We start from the raw sequence: 20836 nt of genomic DNA on the forward strand, positions 1-20836 counted from the left end.
AGAGAGAGAAACAGTGAAGTGAGAATAACGTGACTGGAAACTCTTTTACAGTCAGGGCTGTCTTATGTCCTTTTGAAACTCATTCATATTGTTTCATTTTTAAAATGGATTTTTGAAAGCCTCTAAACATGTCATGTGGTTTTGCCTTACCCTTTTAATAATGTTAATTAGTTTGTGTGCAGAAAGCTTTTACCTGCTGACCAGATTAATTAATTTCTAGGAGTCAAACTATAGTGGATTATTTGTGGCTTTGGTATGTTTTGGCAGTGGACCATCCTTCTAACTTCCCCTTATCAAGGTTGACAAGCTGAAACCAAACAAGGATAAGCTATTTTGTTGTTAATGATTCAGCTAACACTTTGCACAACCAGCAAGTTATTTCACGAATGAAGTTTTATTTACTCCTGATGCTTTTGCAGGAGAATTCAGCATGAGAACTGTTCCTGCAGGGGTTATGTGAAAGTTGTAAGAACATAAATAGAAGTAGCAGGAGGCCATTTGGCCCCTTGTACTTATTCTGTCATTCAATAAGATCCTGCTGATCTTTCATCTCACTGGAATTTCACTGCTGCTGCGAATGTCGTTCTTAGTTATGGAGCATGGGAATAATTCCTGCAATCTGCTGAGCCCATGCCAATCATCAGCTATCCATTTACACTGATCCCATTTTAATTTTCTCCACGTTTTCTTCAACTCTCCCCAGATTCACTCTCCACTACAGGCATACTATTCACGTGTGTGCTTTTGTGACATGGGAGGAAACCCAAGCAGCTGGAGGAAATGCACGTAACCACAGAAAGAAAGTGCATACTCCACTCAAAGCACAAGAATGAAGCCTGGGTCATCGGAGCCGAGTGATAGTAGCTCCATTAACTGCGCAATAATCAAATAGTATTCTGAAAAAATGATCGGAAGCGGAGAATGAATCTCTGTCGTGCTATTTCAGCAACGTTTGCGGAATTGTGAGCACTGCGCCTCACAGTTGGGAAAAGCAGTTCAAGGTTGAGAACTGAAAGAAAGTAGAGAAACAGCTGGTCAACACATCCACGGAGGGACAGTCAGTTCAAAGAAAACAAGATGTTCAGATTTTAGACAAATCTTGGTGAAGTAGTGCTTCCTTATGTATAGGAAATGCTTCATGGCATTTTTTTTTACGGATTATCAGAGGGAAACGGTTGTGCCTTCGTGCAAGGAGGGTGGGCAGCATGTTTGGATTGAAAAGTCCTCAGTGAGATAAACAGAGACTGCAAACAAGCACAGCTTAGAATAAAACTACATTTATGCAAACCCCTGCAGCATCTAGTTTCAGAGGCCAAAGTCAGAACATCTTTCAAGAGGGCGAACCCTTGCGATGTGTCAGGCCCTGATGGTGCACCCGGTAGGGCATTGTAAACCTGTGCCAGTTGTTCAAGGACATCTTCAATTTCTCACTGCTACAGTTGGAGATCCTTACCTGCTTCAAAAGGGTAACAATCATATCAGTGCCGAAGAAGAGCAGGATGAGCTGCCTCAATGACTATTGCCCAGTGGCACTCACATCTACTACGGTGAAGTGCTTTGAGAGGTTGGCCAGCCACTGAGGACCTGGATTTGCAGCAATTTACCTATCACCACAATGGGTCTACACTACGACCACTACTGCCCGTTACGCTGCTGGCATTTAGGGCAGCAATGAAGGTCCTCCATCTCTGGCGGTGTTCGGGACTTCCTTCATTGTGTCAGTAGCTCAGTTTTCACTGCTGCCAGTCATATAAGTCCGGGCTGGAGACTCAGGAAATGCCACTGCACTCATGTGGATTCTTTGTTGAAAGTCATTACTTACAGATAGAATAATGTTACAATTACGTAACTCTGCCATCCTTTCTGTTCCATCCCTGAGAATATGTGGGAGAAAGATAAAGCTTTTGAACTTGCCCCACCTTACAATTAATAAACGTAATTGCACTGGCTGACTCATAGCAACTGCTGTCTCAATTTCTTCACTCATAAAACTTACATGGAAATTCCTGTCTTTTGTCTTGATTTTTAAACTGGTTACTATAATGAAAAGTTACGTTGTACATATTGGATAAATCTTAGCCATTTCCCCCACTGAGATTGCTGACGACCACTTTGTCCAGATGAAGGGTCTCGGTCCAAAACATTGACACTTTATTCCTTTGCCTAGATGCTGCCTGATCTGCTCTATTCTTTCAGCATTTCATTGTGTTACTCTGGATTTCCAGCATCTGCAGAGTCTCTTGTGCTTGGGTGTCAGGCTCCTGATTTATTAGCCCCAAGCTTGGATGACAGGGACATGTCAGGACTTCCTCCTGTGGTGAAATTTCCTACCAACAGTCGTTCCTTGTGTTTAATTATGGTATTTCAGGGAGCGCGAAGCACAGAAACAAATATCACTGTGATGATTGTACGCTCTAGTATCAATTGTTTGGTGACAATAAAGTATAATGAAATAATGAAATGAAATGGTCACTTGTGCAAGATAATTGATCTTAGGCTCCAAGTAATCAATGTCTTTTGAAGAGGAGCAGAGAAAGCAAGGATGGAAAGCTCGGTCACAAAAGGAAATACAGTTTTCAAAAAAAGTTTTGCTCTGCCTTCATTTCTGAAAAGAAATCCTGACGTTGATTTCAGGAACTTAATAATTTATTGTTTGAATATGGAATGGATTTGTTTCACGGAGGAATCATGTGAAGTGTATTACTCTTGTACAAACAGAGAAGTGAAATGTGAATTGTGTCTTTTAAAAGTGTTCATAAATCAGTGTGCTTCAAAGATCCTCATGGAAGCTGTTTCTAAACTCTGAATATATTGCAAGGTAATAATTGGACAAATAGTGTACACTATTTCTTCACTTAAGGAAAAACTTTTACCACTACATGTTGGTGAAGATGCAGAATGTGAGACGTGCTCATAGTGAGTTGGAACATGGAAAAGCAAGTTAAAACGGGTGTAGGGAAGTGGCATATCACAGTAGCTCAAAATATTGTGTATTTTACAGTTTACATGTCAAGGCAAGGAACCACCTATTAAAGATTAATCCTGTTATTTCAGTTCTAAAATAGTGTGATGCTCTGGGGGGGGGGGTCGTGGTCGACAGCCCACCCCTGCATTTCTAATGACCAGGACTGTTTATTGTTCTTGTGCTAAAATGCTTTTGTGGGATTATGGTGGGAAGTTCCGGTTTGTTTATTATTACATTTTAGCTTGGGTTATACAGTTATTTGCTTGTGTATTTGTGGGTCACCCTAACTGTAACCGGGGTGTGTGATGGTCACTTCCCCTGTCTGCGTGAGACTGGTGGGGTTTATTCTTTGGGTCATAGTGCCTGGTCTGTTTCGTGTCTATCACAATGAAATGGTTGTTGAGTTAAAGAGCTTCTGCGTCTGTCATTATGGACCAAATGCTCGCCACAATATTCTAGTAGCTCCCAGTTAAATGCGACCAGAAACTGGGATATGTAACAATATATACCGTACCTTGTATTATCAGTCATGGCTTTAAATTTTTCCCAGGACAAAGTCAGTAGAAGCATCCTGTATGGGTTTCATGAGTGGAGAACATGCCATAAAACTCAAAGGAATTAATTTTCTTCTAATGCTGGCGAAAGCGAGAGGTCATGTTGTGTTAGTATTCCATTAAATCCTGAAAGGGGCACTACTGAAATACCCTCAGATTCCTGCAAGGACGATGAGATGGCAAGATAGTGGTTAGGTTCACTACTAAGGGTAATGCATTGGGTGGAGAATTTTCCCTGGAGATCCTGTATAATTGCGTGGCCAATTTTACTTGCCGAATCTAAACTAATTCTTCAGGTTGCTGCTCCAACCGCTGAACGGCTTGCAGACTGTCAGCAGTATCCATTCTCTGGTAAACACACTAATAGTAAGGTTTAATGGGGAAGAAATTGGTCTTTGACCACCCGGCACTAAATATACACCAAGTGATGCCTGAAAAGTACCAACATAGGTCGATAGGGTGTATAAGAAGGCCTATGGTGTACTGGTCTTCATTGCTGGAATGCTGAGTTTAGTCAAATTGTAGAATGTAGGAGTAGGGAGATGGTGCTACAGCTTTGGTTAGACCACAGTATGTATGTTTGTTTGCCAGACTATAGATGAGATGATTGCACTGAAGAGGAAATTGTGTCTGGACGGAGCATCTCAGTTATGAAGAGAAACTGGATAGGATGCTTTGTTTTGAAGCAGAGGAGGCTGGGGGAGTACCGGATTGAGATGTATAAAGTTAGTAGGGGCATAGATAGATGGGATAGCTGATAAATATTTCTCCATTGGAGAGGTGCCTTAAGGTAAGGGATAGGAGGTTTAGAGGAGACTGGGCTCATTGTTTTTCTTCACTTCAATGGTTGCAGTCTGCCTGAGAAGATGTTGGAGGCTGAGACACTCACAATATGTATGAAGTATCTAGACAGGCTCTTGGAATGCCATCACACACAGTAGAAGTGTATGGATTGAAAATGGGTGAATATAGGAGCTGGCTGATCTACAGGGACCCGGGACTCTTTCTACTCTGACCCTAAAATGCACTAACCTTTAAACTAGATTTTCACAGCTGGAACGGTAGCTGAAAGATCTTTAGCTCACTTAGTGTGGGGTGACTGGTGAGGAAAGGGGTGAAGGGGAAGTGACAGTAAATAAAATAGACTCTAGGCTTGGAATTCATATAGAAGCTTCCAGTCAGATTCTGAGATTTTCAGAGTGAGCCTGATTGTTATTACTACACAGCGTTGATCTATGAAAGCTTCAACCATTGAGAAGTGGGGAAACCTAAAGAAGACACATCAGAGGAAATCCCATTCAGAAAGAATTAAGAACAGCAAAGTGCAAATATAAAGTGTTTTATCTGTATAGTATCCACATAGTGAGCAGGGCTGATATAAATATCTTCAGATTTTTAGGTTGATTTCAATGGATCCTCTTTTATATCTTTTACAAATATATATTTTGTTCTACATTTAAAGTGTTTCTGTTTTAAAATGTCATCATTCTTTATTTCATTTAGTTGCATTGTCTGCTGTGGTTCCGGATTACCACTTAAACGGTCAGAATTTGACTGTTTAAGGAATCTGGGTCAGCAAGAAATATTAATCTTGTAGTTGAAACCAGATAGGAGAGACTCCACTGATTCTGTTAGAACATAGAGAGACAGCACAGATTCAGGCCATTTGACCCACAGAGTTGTATCGAACCAGCTAAAAAGCAAATCTAGAACACCCAAACACTAATCCCTCCTAGCTACACCATGTCCATATCCCTCCATCTTCCTCACATCCATGTGCCTATCCAAGCGTCTCTTAAAAGCCTCTGATGTATTTGCCTCTACCGCTGTGCCAGGCTCTTAAACTCTCTTGTTCTCAAACAACTTATCGTTCTTCCTTCTCAGTATTATTTTCTGAGCAGAAGGAACCTTCCACAAGAGTCTAGATGACTATGTTACCAAGTGTTGAAGATTGCCTGTCTAAGGGAGCAGCTGTGGCTTCCCTTTTAGGTTAAGCAATGGGGATTCAGACGCCCAGGCATGCTGCCTTTTGAACCGCTGATGGGGTGGAGCAGGAGTATTCCTCTGACAATAGTGACCATTAGGGCTTTGCACAGGGTCTTGAACTGCATTGGTCAGAACATGCAGCTTCCACATATTGTCATCTTCACTGTTTGCCACTCTTTGATCCTGGAAATGAAAGTTAGGGTTTTGCCCACCTTTACGTAGCCTGTGCCCCTATAGTCTCAACCTAAATCAGTCCTACCAGTTTTATTCCCTTTCTGAGAGTTACTAGGTACCAGTATGCCTTTGATTCTGTTGTCCAGTGTGGTGCTGCAGCAACTAGTCGGCCTGTATGCAAGCCTTTACACCACTGAGGGTAAGCAGGCCCTGGTTGCTCGACTTGGCTCTGCTGTCCAGCAACATATCTGAATTAATAGTGAGCTAACTCAAAAGTTGATGCTTATGTACAGTTCAGTGCAATCTTTATTGCAAGTGATCAATGTTATTTATTAATTTGTGGAAAATAGACACAACAGCACAAACTGACTCCTTACTAATTGTTTCTGAAAGGTTCTAATTGGTTTTGATGGAAAAAATGGAGGGCAGTATTAATCTGCTGTGGAATCAGGTGCTCTTTCTAGATCTGCTCTGGTCAGCTGCCAACTTCATTTGATTTCTTTCCCAGTTCCCAATAATTTTTCCTCCTTCCTCTGTCACAGCTGGAGGCTGGAGTGCAACTGGGACAGCAGGCCCAACCATGATCCTTACCACAGGATGAGGTACAGTTGCTGTTCGGCATTTTTCTGGAGAATTGGAATTAAGGATAACAGAAATTAATTGAAATGAGAATCACAAGGGATTCTGTAGATGCTGAAAATCTAGAATAACGTGCAAAATGCTAGAAGAACTTAGCAGGTTAAACAGCATCTACGGAAAGGAATAAACAGTTGACATCTTGGCTCAACTCTTATCATTAAGACTTAATTAATTAATAGAAAATAGAACCAGTCTTTGGCAAATGAGACCTGTTCACAATTTACCCAACTAATACTTCAAAGCTATTGGAAACCAATCAACAGCAACACTCAAAAATGCTGGAGGAACTCAGCGGGTCAGACAGCTCCTCTGGAAAGGAATAACTGTCGACCTTTTGGACTGGAATGGAAGGAGGAGGAATGGGAAGGGGGCAAAATTACCAGAAGCTAGAGAAATTGATATTCATGCCATCAGGTTGGAGGCTGCGCAGGCAGAATATGGGGAGATGCTCCTCCACCCTGAGAGTGGAGGTAGAGGAAGCCGTGGACTGACATGTCAGAATGAGAATAAGGGTTGGAATTAAAATGGTTGGCCACTGAGGAAACCCTGTTTGATGCAGACGGAGCGAATGTACTCGACGAATCAGTCCCTCAGTCTACGTTGGGTCTCGCTGATGTAGAGGAGGCAACCCCAACAGTCTTGTAGGTGAAGTGTTGCCTCACTTGGGAGAACTCTTTTGGGTCTTTAATGGGGGAGAGCGGTGAATAGGCAAGAATAGCATTTTGGCCACCTGTAGAGACATGCCAGCAGGGGAATTAATGGGGAGGAACAATGGACAAGGGAATCGTGGGGAGAGTGATCCTTGCGGAAAGTGAGGAGGAGGAGAGATGAAGGTGAGTTTGTTGGTAGGTTGAAGATGGTGAAAGTTGCCGAGAATGAAGTACTGGGTGTGGAGACTCATGGGTGGTAGGTAAGGACAAGAGGAACTCTAGCCATGTTAAGGGGGCAGGAAGATGGGGATGAGAGCAGATCTCCGAAAATGGAGGAGATGCAGGTGGGGGCAGCATTACCGGTGGAGGAAGGGAAACCATGTTCTTTGGAAAAGGAGGACAGCTCAGAGATGTTCTAAAATGTAAATCTCACCCTGAGAACAGATGTGGCAGAGATGGAGGAACTGAATGAAGGAAATGGCATTTTTACAGGTAATGGTGAGAAGAGGCATAATCAAGATAGCTGTGAGAGTAAATAGGTTCCTTATTTACAGTCCGTAGTCAGTTCAGATTGGCAACAACATCTCCTCGATCTCCATCAACACAATTGGATCTCAAGTGTTGATCTACTCACTTGATACTTATTAAATATAAGTCCTGATGAAGGGTCTCAGCCTGAAATGTCGACTGTACTCTTTTCCATAGATGCTGCCTGGCCTGCTAAGTTCCTCCAGCATTTTGTGTGTGTTGCCTGGATTTCCAGCAGCTGCAGATTTTCTCTTGTTTGTACTTGTGACTGTGTGGCTAGGCACAGCTCCAATGCCAAATTCGAGTTTGCTGATGACACCACCATTGATTTGTCGGCCAAATCAAGGTGGTGATGAATCAGCATGTAGGAAGGAGACTGAAAACTTTGCTGAGTGGTGCCATAGCAACAACCACTTACTCAATGGCAGAAAGGCCAAAGAGCTGATTATTGAATTCAGGAGGAGGAAACCAGAGGTTCATGAGTCCTTATCGGAGGTGGAGAGGGTCAGCAGCTTTAAATTCTTTGGTGTTATAATTGCAGAGGACCTGTCCTGGGTGCAGCACGTAAATGCAATTACAAAGAAGACATGGCGGCAATTCTACTTCCTTAGGAGTTTATGAAGATTCGGCATGACATCTAAAACTTTTGATAAACTTCTACAGGTGTGTGGTGGAGAGTATATTGACTGGCTGCATCAGTCTGGCATAGAAACACTTGAAAGGAAAATCCCTACGAAAAGAAGTAGATGTGGCCCATTCCATCATGGGTAAGGCCTTTCCAACTATTGAACACGTCTACCAGAAACAATGTCACAGGCAGGCAGCATCCATCAACAGGGGCCCCCACCACTCAGGACATGTTCCCTTCTCACTGCTGCCATCAGGAAGAAGGTCCAGGAGCCTCAGGACACAGACCACTAAGTTCAGGAACAGTTATTATCCCACAACCATCAGGTTCTTGCACCAAAAGAGATAACTTCACTTGCTCCTATCATTGAAATGTTCCCACAACCAGTAGATTCTCTTCATCTCACGTTCTCCAATTTTTTTCTTACTTATTTATTATTGTTTCTTATTTTTTGTATATGAACAGTTTGTTGTCTTTTGCACACTGGTTGATCATCCAAGTTGGTTGGTCTTTCATTGATTGTATTATGGTTATTAATCTATTCTGGATTGATTGAACATGCCCGCAAGAAAATGAACCTCGTGAGTGTATATCGTGACTCGTGTACTCTGATAATAAGGACTTTAAACTTAGTTTGTAAAAGGTGTCAGTGGATGGTCTGTCTCCAGAGATGGAGACAGGGAGATTGGAAAAAGGGAGAGAAGTGTCAGACTTCTCCTCTCAAGAGTGTGTAAACAAAGTTACAATGGTGAGTCAGCATTGCTCAGCAAGTTCTCTTCATTTTCTAGCTGTCGATTGAGTTCCATTGCCATATCACAATTGATCCCGTGCAAGATGAAGGCAGAGACAAAGGAACTAAGAAAAGGGCATGGTATTTTTACAGGTGACAGGTGGTAGGAAGTATAGTCAAGATAGCTGAGAGACAGTAGGTTTATAAAATCATTGGACGTTCTGATTCTGTGCTATTGAAACTATCTAGGGCAGGGGTCGGCAACCCGCGCCTCTTTCATCTCTGTGCTGCGGCTCCCCATGGTTTGTTAGTTTTTGAAATGTAATTCGAAATTTGAAGATTATGGTGATCTTGTACAATCTAAATAAAACGTTGTGGAGACCCCATTTCCTGGCACATCTGAACCGGCTCACAATTAGCCACCGTTCCGGCTAAGGGAGATCGCCTACGGGGGTTTGTGAGTACGTGTCTTTTGGAGCATCCGCGCCCACGGGGACGGGTTGAGGGAGGCTTTAAAGCAAGGCTGTTTAGTTCGAATAAAGTTATCTTTGACTGCAGTGTCGTTATTTTAGCGCTGCGAGTAGTGCTACACCGCTACAACGTGTTTTTTTATCGCTATTAATATACATCACCACTGCCAATGCCTGACACCCGCCAGTGCGCGCTTTCTTTTAATTCTTCGATCCAAGGTAGGCTAACTATATAGTAACCTTCAACCCAACGTCTTTTTTTCGGAGTTCAAAATGTTTTTGTTGCATGCAGAAATGTAATTTCATTTTCTCTGCAGGAGTTCATGAATTTCACAAATGCAACACATTATAGTTTGTTTGTACATATCATAAAGGCAAAAAAAATGTTGTATGCAGTGTTATTTCATTTTAAATGTCAAACGGGTTTTGTGGCTCCCAGTGTTTTCTTTTCTGTGGGAAATGGGTCCATATTGGCTCTTTCAGTGGTAAACGTTGCCGACCCCTGATCTAGGGGAAGATGGTCAGCGAATGTTCATGTTGACTGGTTGCCTTTGGAAAACTTCAGGATGAGATCAGGAAAGGTAATAAGTGGCCACCTCCTGTACTAACACATTGCTAATACCACGGCTCTGCCACTTAATGCCCAGTTCAGCATACGTCTGTTTTGTCACGTAATAGTTTGGCCAGTTGCATATTCCAGGAACTGTTTCTCAACACTGTAACTAAAGAAGTGAAACAGCAACTTTCCCGACGTATACCAGTGATATTAAACCTGATTCTGATTCTGTGTGTTCTGGTCTTCGTGCTCAGAAACTTTTGGACTGGCCACAAGTATTTGAATATTCAAATGGGATTCTGCTAGTTAGGATGTGCTGGCATTGTAAATAACTAATTCTGCAAAATTACTTGTCTGCATTCAAAGTGTTAAAAAGTTGGGTAGGTAATGATTGCAATTTAAACCGTAGTTAATTGTTTATTGTTGCCTTTGCGTTTAAAAAGTATAAAACGTACATGAGGAGCAAAGATTCTTTCCTGAAGAGTTGGTGTGTTCTTTTATACCTCCCAGCTGCTGCGTCCTTGTGGCTCAGTGTAATCAGCCAGTTGGCTGCCTTGTTCATGTGGGGCCTGCTTTCTGGTGAACTCTCCACAGTGGCCATGCTAATGATTTTGCTGTCAAAAGTAAGCTCAAGCAACTCTGTTCCCCTCTGACTTTGTGTGGTGACGGATAGTAGATTATTTCCATCTCAGTTCACTGTGGGGAAAACCTGGTGAAATATGAAGCTTTGATTCTAATTTAGCTCGTCTGACACCGATGTTAAAGAAATAATTGGGAGGGTCTGGTGTTAATTCCCATGAACTGATAGATATTAGCTGTTATGCTTTTGCTCATGGGATCTGAGCAATTCTCTTTGGAGAAATGTGACTGAGTTCCTGGAAGCCTGCAGTTCTATATTTAGGGTAAAAAGTTATACTCTCGTTGCTGTGTATATTGCAGAGGATGGACTGTCATCTACTCACTTCACCTTAACTAATCAAACTTTTAACGTATAATCTCACCACCTCCCTTCCTTATTCCCTTATGCTATTGCAAAATTCACGATGAATTTGTGTACCTATTTCCCAATGTCAGGCACAGTTCATTTGAATCTGTACTTTTAAAGCAGATTGGTTTGGAATAAATTGATTATCTGTAATTTCACTGCTTTAAAAAGTTTGGCATTCCCATTACCACAATTAATACTGAGTTTTATGTTTTTTTTTAACTTTACAGCTTTGTAGCTTTTTTTTTGCTGAGCCTCAGGTGTAATATTGACATCAGAGGAGCTCTTTTTGTCTGTCATCATTATTTTGTTAACATGAAACTTAGAAACAGGGCAGTTTAATACTCATTAAATGAAAAAGCACAACATGGAGATTCTCACATTCTTGCATCAAAATCACACCACAGCCTACAGGAGATGGAATAAAAAAATGTAATATTACTATCCTTTCAAAGGCATCAATTTTTTCCAATGTGGCTGAAAATTGGTTGAGTTTAAACTTGATTTTTTTCTTTGGTTTTGTTGGTCAAGGTCCCGGTTTTTCTGGTGTTTGATGATTGTCCCAGGATTGTTACTTGCCACAATATCTGAGGGATGGTGTAAAGTAATTGCTAAAGATTCGGCTGTCTGCTACACTCTCTCCCACTGAGTTCCTTAAAAAACTAGGTTGAAAAAGATCAACACACAAGTTGGTGGAGGAACACAGCAGGTCAGGCAGCATCTGGGGAGGGGAATGAGCAGTTGACATTTGGGACTGAAAAGGAAGGGAGAAGAACTAAGAATAAAAAAGTGGTGGTGGGGGAGGGGGAATAGTACTAGCTGGCAAGTGATAGGTGAAGCTAGGTGAGGGGGAAGATGGGGTGCATGGGTGAGGATGAAGTGAGATGCTGGAAGGTGACGGAGGGAAGAGGTAGAGGGCTGAAGAAGGAACTTGATAGGAGAATAGACCATGGGAGAAATGGAAGGAGGAATGGCATCAGAGGGTGTTGTAGGGCAGGTGAGGGGAAGAGAAGGGGAGCCTGAATGGGGAATAGAAAAAGAGAGAAGGGGGGGGGGGAAGAGGAGAAATTACCAGAAGTTATAGAAATCATTGTTCCTACGTCAGGTTGGAGGCTACCAGATGGAATATGAGGTGTTGCTACTCCAACCTGAGTAGTTTGAGAGATTGAAAAGATGATTATACAAATACCTACGTCAAGATGGTGTTCATTGACTATAGCTCAAAGTCTAACACTGTCATTCCTACAGTCCTGATCGAAAAGCTCCAGACTCTGAGCCTGGTTACCTCCCTAGGCAAATGGATCCTTGAGTTCCACGCAATCTGTGTGTGGATTGGAAATAACATCTCCATCTTGTTCTTGTCCACAGAGCCTCCTTTTTTGTTTCCCAAACCAATGAATCCCGTATCACTACAGCTCGTCTCTTTCCCCACCCCCTTCCCTTCTGAGCCACAGAGCCAGATTCAGTCCTGGAGACTTGACTACTGTGGCTTTCCTCTGCTAGCTCATTCCCCCCCAACTGTGTCCAAAGTGGGAATGGGCACAGGAGTACTCTCCACTGGCTGTCTATCCGCCCCCCCCCCCCCCCACAACAGGCACCCAGTTACCTGTGCCCTGCACCTTGGGTGTGACTACCTCAACCTCCGGAATGATCTGCAGTTCATCCAGTTCCAGCTACAGCAGGTTGCACTTCTTGCAAGTGCGAACATCAGGGACTCTGAGGGTCTCCCTACCTTCCCACATACCACAAGAGGAGCATTCCAGTATCCTGTCTAGCATCTCCACTGCTCTAAATGTGAAATAGGGAATAAAGAAAGAATCTACCTGTGGCTCAGCCTCTCCTTGCCAAAGCCTCAATGAACCAATGCCTTAACTCCCCACTCACACAATGGCCGCTCTGCTCAAACCTGTTTTTAAATTGGTCCTTGATAAGTGCTTCACTATGCACAATCCAATGTCTCACCATAATTGACTGAAAAATTAAGTCTGTTAAAGAAGGACTGACATTAATTTAGATTAAGGGAGGTTAGAAAGAAAAGAGGATTATATTTGTATTGCACATTTCATGGTTATGTAACTCCCCAGAACGTTTAACAGTTGATTGATCAGTTTTTTTTATTATTTCATTTCATACTGAGACCTGGTATGTATTCTTTCCCGACAGTAATGTGGTGAATATTGATGAGAAGCACAATCATTGACTGAGATTCCAGTGGAATATCTTCATTTACCAACTCGTGCCAAACCAACCACTTAGCTGGCTAACTTTAGCTAGCTCTGCATACGTCAGAATGCGAACTTGGGTTCAGTGTCCAGATTTTCAGGCTTGGAGAAATTCATAAACCGTCAGGGGAGCTTTGGATATTCACCCACCAGCTGTGAATTTCCCTCACTGGATTTTGTAATGACAAGGCTGAGAGTATTGGAATAGATTTGGCGCTGTGCCTCTCTGAGGTGGTTGTATGCATCAGCGAGGACAACAGACGGTAAACTTAAAACTGAGAATGTTAGTAATTCTTGCCTGCTGTGTCCAAAACCACATTCAGATGGTTTTGAAACAGTTGACTGGAACTGTTGCCCATTCCACACGGGGGACTGTGTCCTTGACCTCCAGATTCCCCCCCCCCCCGTTTTCCTTGGATCTGATTAGATATTTGTACGCAATTCTTCACTCCTTCCTGAAGGACGGAATCAGCTAAATAGTTGTTGTAGCAGACCAGAAAGGCAGTTTTAATGTGTTGAATTCCAGAAGTTGTGTTCGGAGGGCTGTCTTGTGATACCAGACTTCCAGCTCCTGGAGGGACATGAAGGAAATGCAGCTAACAGATTTTTAAATGGCAAAGATGAACGCTGCTGGAAAAGACAGATGTTGACTGAGGGCCTGGATTGTCACAGCCAAAATCTGCTCACTTTCTGTAAATTCAGTGAGTGGATTTAATTACTGTTTCTGGATTCTGTTTCACAAGGGAGAGGGAGGGTAGGTTTCTGCTGGGGATGTAGGCATAGCTGGGAGTAACTCAGTGGGGATGCTGAGATTGGATTTGGATGGGTTGTGGTGGTAAGCTGGAGGTGCTGCCACTAACTAACCATCGAGTTGAGAGCTAGAAGGTACATGAGGAAGTGATTGAAAGGATTGAAGAGTCTTTGGGGAATATTTACAGGGAGCACGAGAGGTTTGAGTGTTGAGGATTAGGAAGGACGTAATTTGCATGGGTGTAGAGAGTGACCGAGGGCTTGTGGGATCAGAGGATAGATCAATTGATTCATTTGGATAGTACGGGGAGAGTAGGGGAGATGATGGGCTTGGAGGAGCCAAAGATGTTAAGTTTATTAGAACAACAATGCTGAGGATCATAGAGCTCAGTGGCTCGAGGGCAATTTTCTTGACAGATCAGGCATCTGACGAGAGATTGGCTTGAATCGATTTGGATTCATAAAGAATGGTGACCTGGTGGGTGAACTCAGAGACCTGGGGATTAATGGAGGCCAGGAGCTGGTGATAGATGTTAGAGAGTCAGTAGTAGTCCAGTGAGATTGGGGAGGAGTGGAAGGAAGCCCAAAATGCCACAGGCACAACCCTCCCCACCACTGGCAGTAGTTCCAGGAGGTGCTGCCTTAAGTAGGTAACATTTATCATCAGAGATCTCCACCAGCTGGGCCTTCCCAGTTTCTCATAACTATGATTAGGCAGGAAGCGTTTCATGATGTATATTGTATACATTTCTCTGACATTAAATTTGACCTTTGAAACGTAGAAGCCTTGAAGGTTCAAGAACAGATACTTTAACAAATTGGTTCTTGAATCAATCAGTATAACTACAGTCATTGCAGTTCAACAATGCTATGACTTACTTTGATCACTTTTTCCTTAAGTGGATTTTTTTTGTTTTTGTATTCTTTCTTGAAAAAATTATGTATAATCATGGTATAATTCATGGCTTTCTTTGGAATGCTCCTTGTATGATGCTGCATGCCTTTGGTGGTATTGCAAGTAAGTTTTTCATTGCACCAGTGCATATGCAATAAACCGGACTTTGACTTTGAAAATCATTTTTGATCCTACAAAGACGTCAAAGGCTAAGGAGGAGGTTTAGATTGTAATGAAATGAAAAAGAATGAAAGCTTCCATTTACGTGAGTTGTTCGTGGCAAAGTTTGGAACACTGGGAAAATGGAAGATGTTTCATATGGCCACAGACAATGCTGCCATGCCCCTTAATCCAATGATACTTCATACCTAGTTGTTATTCCCTTTGAGTCTCAAGGTGGTTGATAGCGAGGCAGGAGTAATTTTCCCTCTCCTGAAAATAAACTGTTATCCCGTGTTCATTGGGTATATTTAAGGTGGAGGTTGATAAGTTCTTGATTAGTCAGGGCATGAAGGGATACGGAGAGAAGGCAGGAGAGGGAAAATAGATCAGTCCAGAGTCAACAGGCCGAATACCCTAATTCTGCCGTACAGGTAGTCCCTGAGTTACAAACGTCAGACTTACGAACAACTCGTACTTACGAACCGAGGAAGGAGAACGCCGTCTGCCATTTTAAGTTGGATCGCGACGCTGTCCACTATTTTAAGTCATTGCCGTTGACATTGTGTTGAGTGTGTAACTTTGTATTTGGCTTAAAATTATCTTAGCAAGGTTCTATGATGTACAGACAGCAGCAGCAGTGGAATGAAATGGATTCACATGCTGAATGTCTGACAGCCCAGCTGGGCAAGTGGGAGCTTCACTTTGTCAAAACAGCGAGAATCTGCTCTAAAGCAAATTTTAACACCCCTGTGTAACTGGTGAATTTGTTACTCGTTTAGTTGCTTTGCCAGAGGTCTGAAAACAGACGATGTACCCCCAAAATAAATCGGAACTAGCAAGTAGTACAAGAGTAGGTTGTTATCATTTTCTGTCAGTGAATGGGTAATTAAAAGTATATTTAATTACTTTCTAGTACTTGTGCTAAATGATTATAAAAGTGTTCTGTGATATCTACTCTCACCTTGTTAATAATTGTTGGACATCAGAAATTACCCACTAAAAGCTGAGGGAAAAAAAATATTCTCTTTAGTATGAATCATTGTCACCCTGCAAACTTTTACTGCAATTAATTGTGAAAAATCTATAAAGCAGCATATTTTAAAGGGCTTAGAAAATCAATTTGTGAAGAAGTCTAAAATGATGAGTTGCATTTTTGTTTAGTAATTGGACTGGCTGACGTGCATTTATGTGTCCATGTATTAATTCTTTCTCAGGTCGTTACAGATTTGGTACAGCATGTTTGCTGGATAGCAGAAAAGGGCGACATATGTTCTGCTGGCATTTTTCCGGCATGGTTTAAAACGATCTGCTGAAGAATTTGGCTTCAGTTGCCATGAGCAAGGAGATTCAACAGGCCCCGAGTCTCTCAGGAGTGGACTCGGAAACGTGCACCATTGTGTTTAAAAATCACTGGGCTCAGGTGAGTTTCTGTAAAGAGGATATTTCTTCTATCTAATTGGAGCAAGAACAGAACTGCTTGTAGATCCTGGGAAGGTGGTAGAAGAAGCTTTCAGAGCTGGTTTCAGGCATTACTTTCTCCCTCTTATCTTTCCTCATCTGTGTCCATAACACTTACCGGAAGTTGACAACATCCAAAACTTTGCTGTGGGTGGTCTAGCTTACCCCCATCTCCCAGTTCCCATCGTAGTTGCTGATCTACAGTGGTTCCTGATTAAACAGCACATGGATTTTAAAATTCTCACCTTTGTTTTCAAATCAATTTCCCTTTTATTTCCTAATTCTTTCAGCCTTTTGGCCTCTGAGGTTCCTGCGTTCAACTGGTATGTTGTTCATTCCCAAATTTAACTATTTCATGACTGGCATCTGTGCATTCAAGTGCAGAGGTCCCAAGCACCAAGATTCTCTCCAGAAATTCCACCTCTTTTTCTTATCTGAAAGTACTTAATAATATTTTACTCATTGATCAAGCTTTTGGTCACTTGGCCTAATATTTCCTTATGTGTCTGGGAGTCAAATTTTGTTGAATATTGCCACAATATAGCATCTTGGAACTTTTAAAAGAAATTATTGTATATTAGTGCAAGGCATTTTTGTTTTAGAAATTAATTATTGTGGGGTTTATTTTCCTATATTCCACTTTCTTCACATCACCTCCTCTGAAATATCAAGGCATGGACAGAGGGGCCATTTCATTCAGTGGCTTTCTGATGCCAATGCTAACTTAGTCAACAATCTCTTAAGAAACAGAGGGGCTCACAGTCAAAAGCAAAGTTAATTTGATATTGAATTTGACAAGCCTATGTGTAGCTTCCTATAGTTTACACAGTTTATTTATAAATTCACCACTGTATCTGCTGGTGTGTCTTGACATTCCCTACAGTAATCACTCGTTTAAAAGTTAACTCAGTTTGCCAAACCCAGAACAATTGACATTATTAATATGCTACATTAATGAGACTTTGTAATCACCCTTTTAGCACATGCTCAGCCATGCCCTAAAGTGTCCCATGTGGGCTTAACGGTAGTGTAGAGGTTAGCGCAACGCTTCTCTGGGTGGTCTGGTTTCCTCCCACAGTCCAAGGACGTATCAGTTAGTAGGTTAATTCGTCGTTGTATATTGTCCTTTGATGAGGCTAAATAGTTGGGTTGTTGGGTGGTGCGTCTCGTTGGGCCACGAGGACCTGCTGATTTCTAAATAACGAAATTTTTGAAATATTTCACTCCGCACTTAAATGGTAGTGTTAATTTTACAAATTTTTCTTGTGGTTCAGTTACCATCTCCTAAAGTGTGCTTTTCTTTGTTTTTATTGCATTTAATGAAATTAACAAAATTTTTGTTAAAACAATTGTTAATTCTGAATATATTGCTTATCACAATAGTTCTGAATGGGAGCCTATTGGACCAGATGAACCTGTCTCTGAATTGTTGGTCCGGGCTTGTTCTGGCTCCAAAAACATGGTTAAAAAATAGTAAGGTGTCAGATGTCAAATTGTTATAACTATTCTGGCTGTGACATTACTTGTTTCTGAATTTCAAGACATCTTTCAAAATAAGTTCAGAAAATGGAAAAGTACTTTTAAAGTCCAACAGCATGTGTGTGGAGTTAAACTAACTCCAATTCCTTTCTTACAGCAGCTCCACACATAAAATATTGATTTTTTCTTTTGGTTTGTACGCTGCTTGACCGCAAAGTGTTGAAGGTCCTCATTCGCAAAAAAGGGAAAGAACGTAGATCTTTAATACACTTGAAGTGGTATTATGGAAATTCCATCCCACAGGGAAACATTCCCAGCATCTATTGATAAACATCAAATCCATCTTCATTAAGCTGGGCTGTTATTTCTTTAATCATTTTTTAAAAAGCAGTTTATACCTCCTTGAGAATGATTTGCTTAATGTAATGCACTGATAACTCTTTTGATTTGAATTCCTTGTATTAATGCAGTCATTACCCTCCTTATGAATCAATTTTACTCTGATGATTAATCCATTTCAATCCATTACTGTTTTCAAAGCAGGCATGGCCGTGGAGAGGGCAGTTTTTCGACCAACATAAATGGCAGTCATTCTCAATTCACTAAGCAATAATTACTTAGTAACACATACATTCTGGCCCACCTCTTTCCTTCATTCATCTCGAACCAGTGTGACAAAACAAGTGGGTTAATCTAGATGAAGTGTCCTGGTGAATCATTGGTCATCTAAAGGTGCATTAGGTAGGAAGCAATTAGTCTGACTCCTGCAATTTAAGCCCATCAACTATATTTGATTCTTTTTGCAATTGATCTACACAAGGGAAGTTTTGTCGTCAGTCAGTTAACACTCCAGATCCAATTGCAGTATTACCATAAATTAAGGGCAGCATGGTAGTACAACACTTTACAGTACCAGCGACCCAGGTTCAATTCTGGCCGTCTGTAAGGAGTTTGTATGTTCTCTCTGTGACTTTGTGTGTTTCCTCCCACAGTCCATGGACATAACGGGTTGGTAAGTTTAATTGGTCATTGTAAATTGGCCCATGATTAGGCTAGGATTAAATCAGGGTGGCACAGCTGAAAGGGCCAGGAGAGCCTATTCCGCACTGCATAACAGATAGAGGGTGAAATTGAAAGGCAGGGCCTCTGCTTACTATCCCGTGCGTTTGTGACCTGTGGCTGAAAGAAATAATGGACATTGGCGTGACGCAGGAGAGCTTCTTTACAAGCACCTGCTGGGCATTATCATTAGGAGTGTACAATAATTAATTGAACCTGTAGACATAAGGCAAATCCAAAGGAACACACACAAAATGCTGGAAGAACTCAGCAGGCCAGGCAGCATCTATGGAAATGAACAAGCAGTCAATGTTTTGGACCGAGACCGCCAGGTCTGGAAAGGAAGGGAGAAGAAGCCAGAATAAGAAGGGGGGAAGGGAAGGAAAGGAGTGCAAACTAGAAGGTAATGGGTGAAGCCAGGTGGGGGCAGGGGGGAGGAAGCAAGAAGATAATAGATGGAAAAGATGGAGAGCTGGAGAAGAAGGAATCTGATAGGAGAGGAGCGTCCTGCTGAAGAGGGTCTCAGCCCGAAACGTCGACTGTTTATTAATTTTCATAGATGCTGCCTGATCTGCTGAGTTCACCAGCATTTCGTGTGTGTTACTGTTTAGTTAACCTGTTGTCATCTGATGGTCACTTGGGTCCACTTTCCAAAGTGGGTAATGGATAGCAACTAGAATTAGTCACATCATTGTTTTTTTTCCTTCCAGGGATATCGATGCTATTCGGAGCATCGTGCTGCTAATTTAGCCACAATTTAGTTCTTAAGCATCCTAGGAAAAACTTTGTTAAATTTGACTAAAACAAACCTTTCCCTGTTCAGGTGATAAAAATTCTAGAAAGGCACGACCCACTGAAGAACTCCAATGCAAGACATGGGGTTATTCCTCCTGATGAAGCAAGTGCTGTCCAGAATTATGTTGAACACATGATCTTTCTGTTAATTGAGGAACAAGCTGAAGATGCAGCAATGGGTCCCATCCTGGAGTTTGTAGTTACAGAAAATGTCATGGAGAAACTTTTCTTGTGGAGTCTTCGCAGGGAGTTCACAGATGAAATGAAAGTTGAGCAAATAAAGATGTATGAGATGTTGGTCACCCAGTGTCGCCAGCCGTTACTGCACCACAAGCCAATCCTGAAGCCTTTAATGATGATGTTAAGTGCTTGCTCTGGGACTACCACTTCTTTTGTGGAGACTGAGCTAGTTTTACTGCTTAACCAGCTCTGTTCCACCCTGGCCAAGGACCCCTCCATCCTGGAACTCTTTTTCCATACCAGTGAAGACCAGGGAGCAGCGAACTTCCTCATTTTCTCCCTGCTGATACCTTTCATTCACCGAGAAGGAGGAGTGGGACAACAAGCCCGAGATGCATTGCTCTTTATCATGTCTATCTCTTCAGAACGTGAAGTGGCAAAACACATTGTGGATAACACGTATTTTTGTCCGGTAAGCGTTTAATTGTTCACTGTAGGTAATTGTGTCACTTTTTGATGTGGAGAACTTGAAATTCATGAACCTGAACAATTGTTATTGCATAAAGAGCTCATGGCAGTTCACTCATCCACAGCTGAAGTATGATAGAAAATGTGACAGTCTCAAATTTGATAGAAAATTAAAATGCTTTTAATTAAAATAATGGAACTTCGGACCTGCACTGTCTTGTTCTGCTAGTGTTTAAGTGCTTCATTTTCTGTGGCATGAGGCTGGCTACACAGGCAATTGTACATTGCTAGTATATCTCTTATTAGGAGGTGGTAAGAATCAACCTGTCATTTGCTCTCATCAACCCAAATCTTTGCTTCTAGCTCTCCTGAAGGAAGGGATTTGTGCAGTGATAGCTGTTTCAAACTGGTTGTGCGGAGCAACCATTGGGAGTCATCACTGCAAAGTTATGTGGTACTTTAGAGTTGAATGGCTGCAGAAAATAGGTATACACACCAGCAGG

At 41.9% G+C, this 20836-nt stretch overlaps 1 protein-coding gene across 5 annotated transcripts in view; it reads left to right on the top strand.

Moving 5' to 3' along the window:
• Nucleotides 1-20836, top strand: part of fhip1aa (FHF complex subunit HOOK interacting protein 1Aa) — a 151190-nt gene that overhangs the window by 50302 nt on the left and 80052 nt on the right. For 4 of the 5 annotated variants that reach the window (XM_059965028.1, XM_059965025.1, XM_059965027.1 and 1 more), the window contains 2 exons: nt 16109-16314; nt 19714-20337. In XM_059965028.1, coding sequence (XP_059821011.1) covers nt 16228-16314; nt 19714-20337 — 711 coding nt within the window. In that variant the 5' untranslated portion in view covers nt 16109-16227. Of the gene's footprint in view, nt 1-13214; nt 13351-16108; nt 16315-19713; nt 20338-20836 lie in introns of those variants that run through there. The other variant, XM_059965029.1, reaches the window with a different exon arrangement.

Source organism: Hypanus sabinus, chromosome 3 (genome assembly GCF_030144855.1).
Source record: "Hypanus sabinus isolate sHypSab1 chromosome 3, sHypSab1.hap1, whole genome shotgun sequence".
NCBI classification, from domain to species: domain Eukaryota; kingdom Metazoa; phylum Chordata; class Chondrichthyes; order Myliobatiformes; family Dasyatidae; genus Hypanus; species Hypanus sabinus.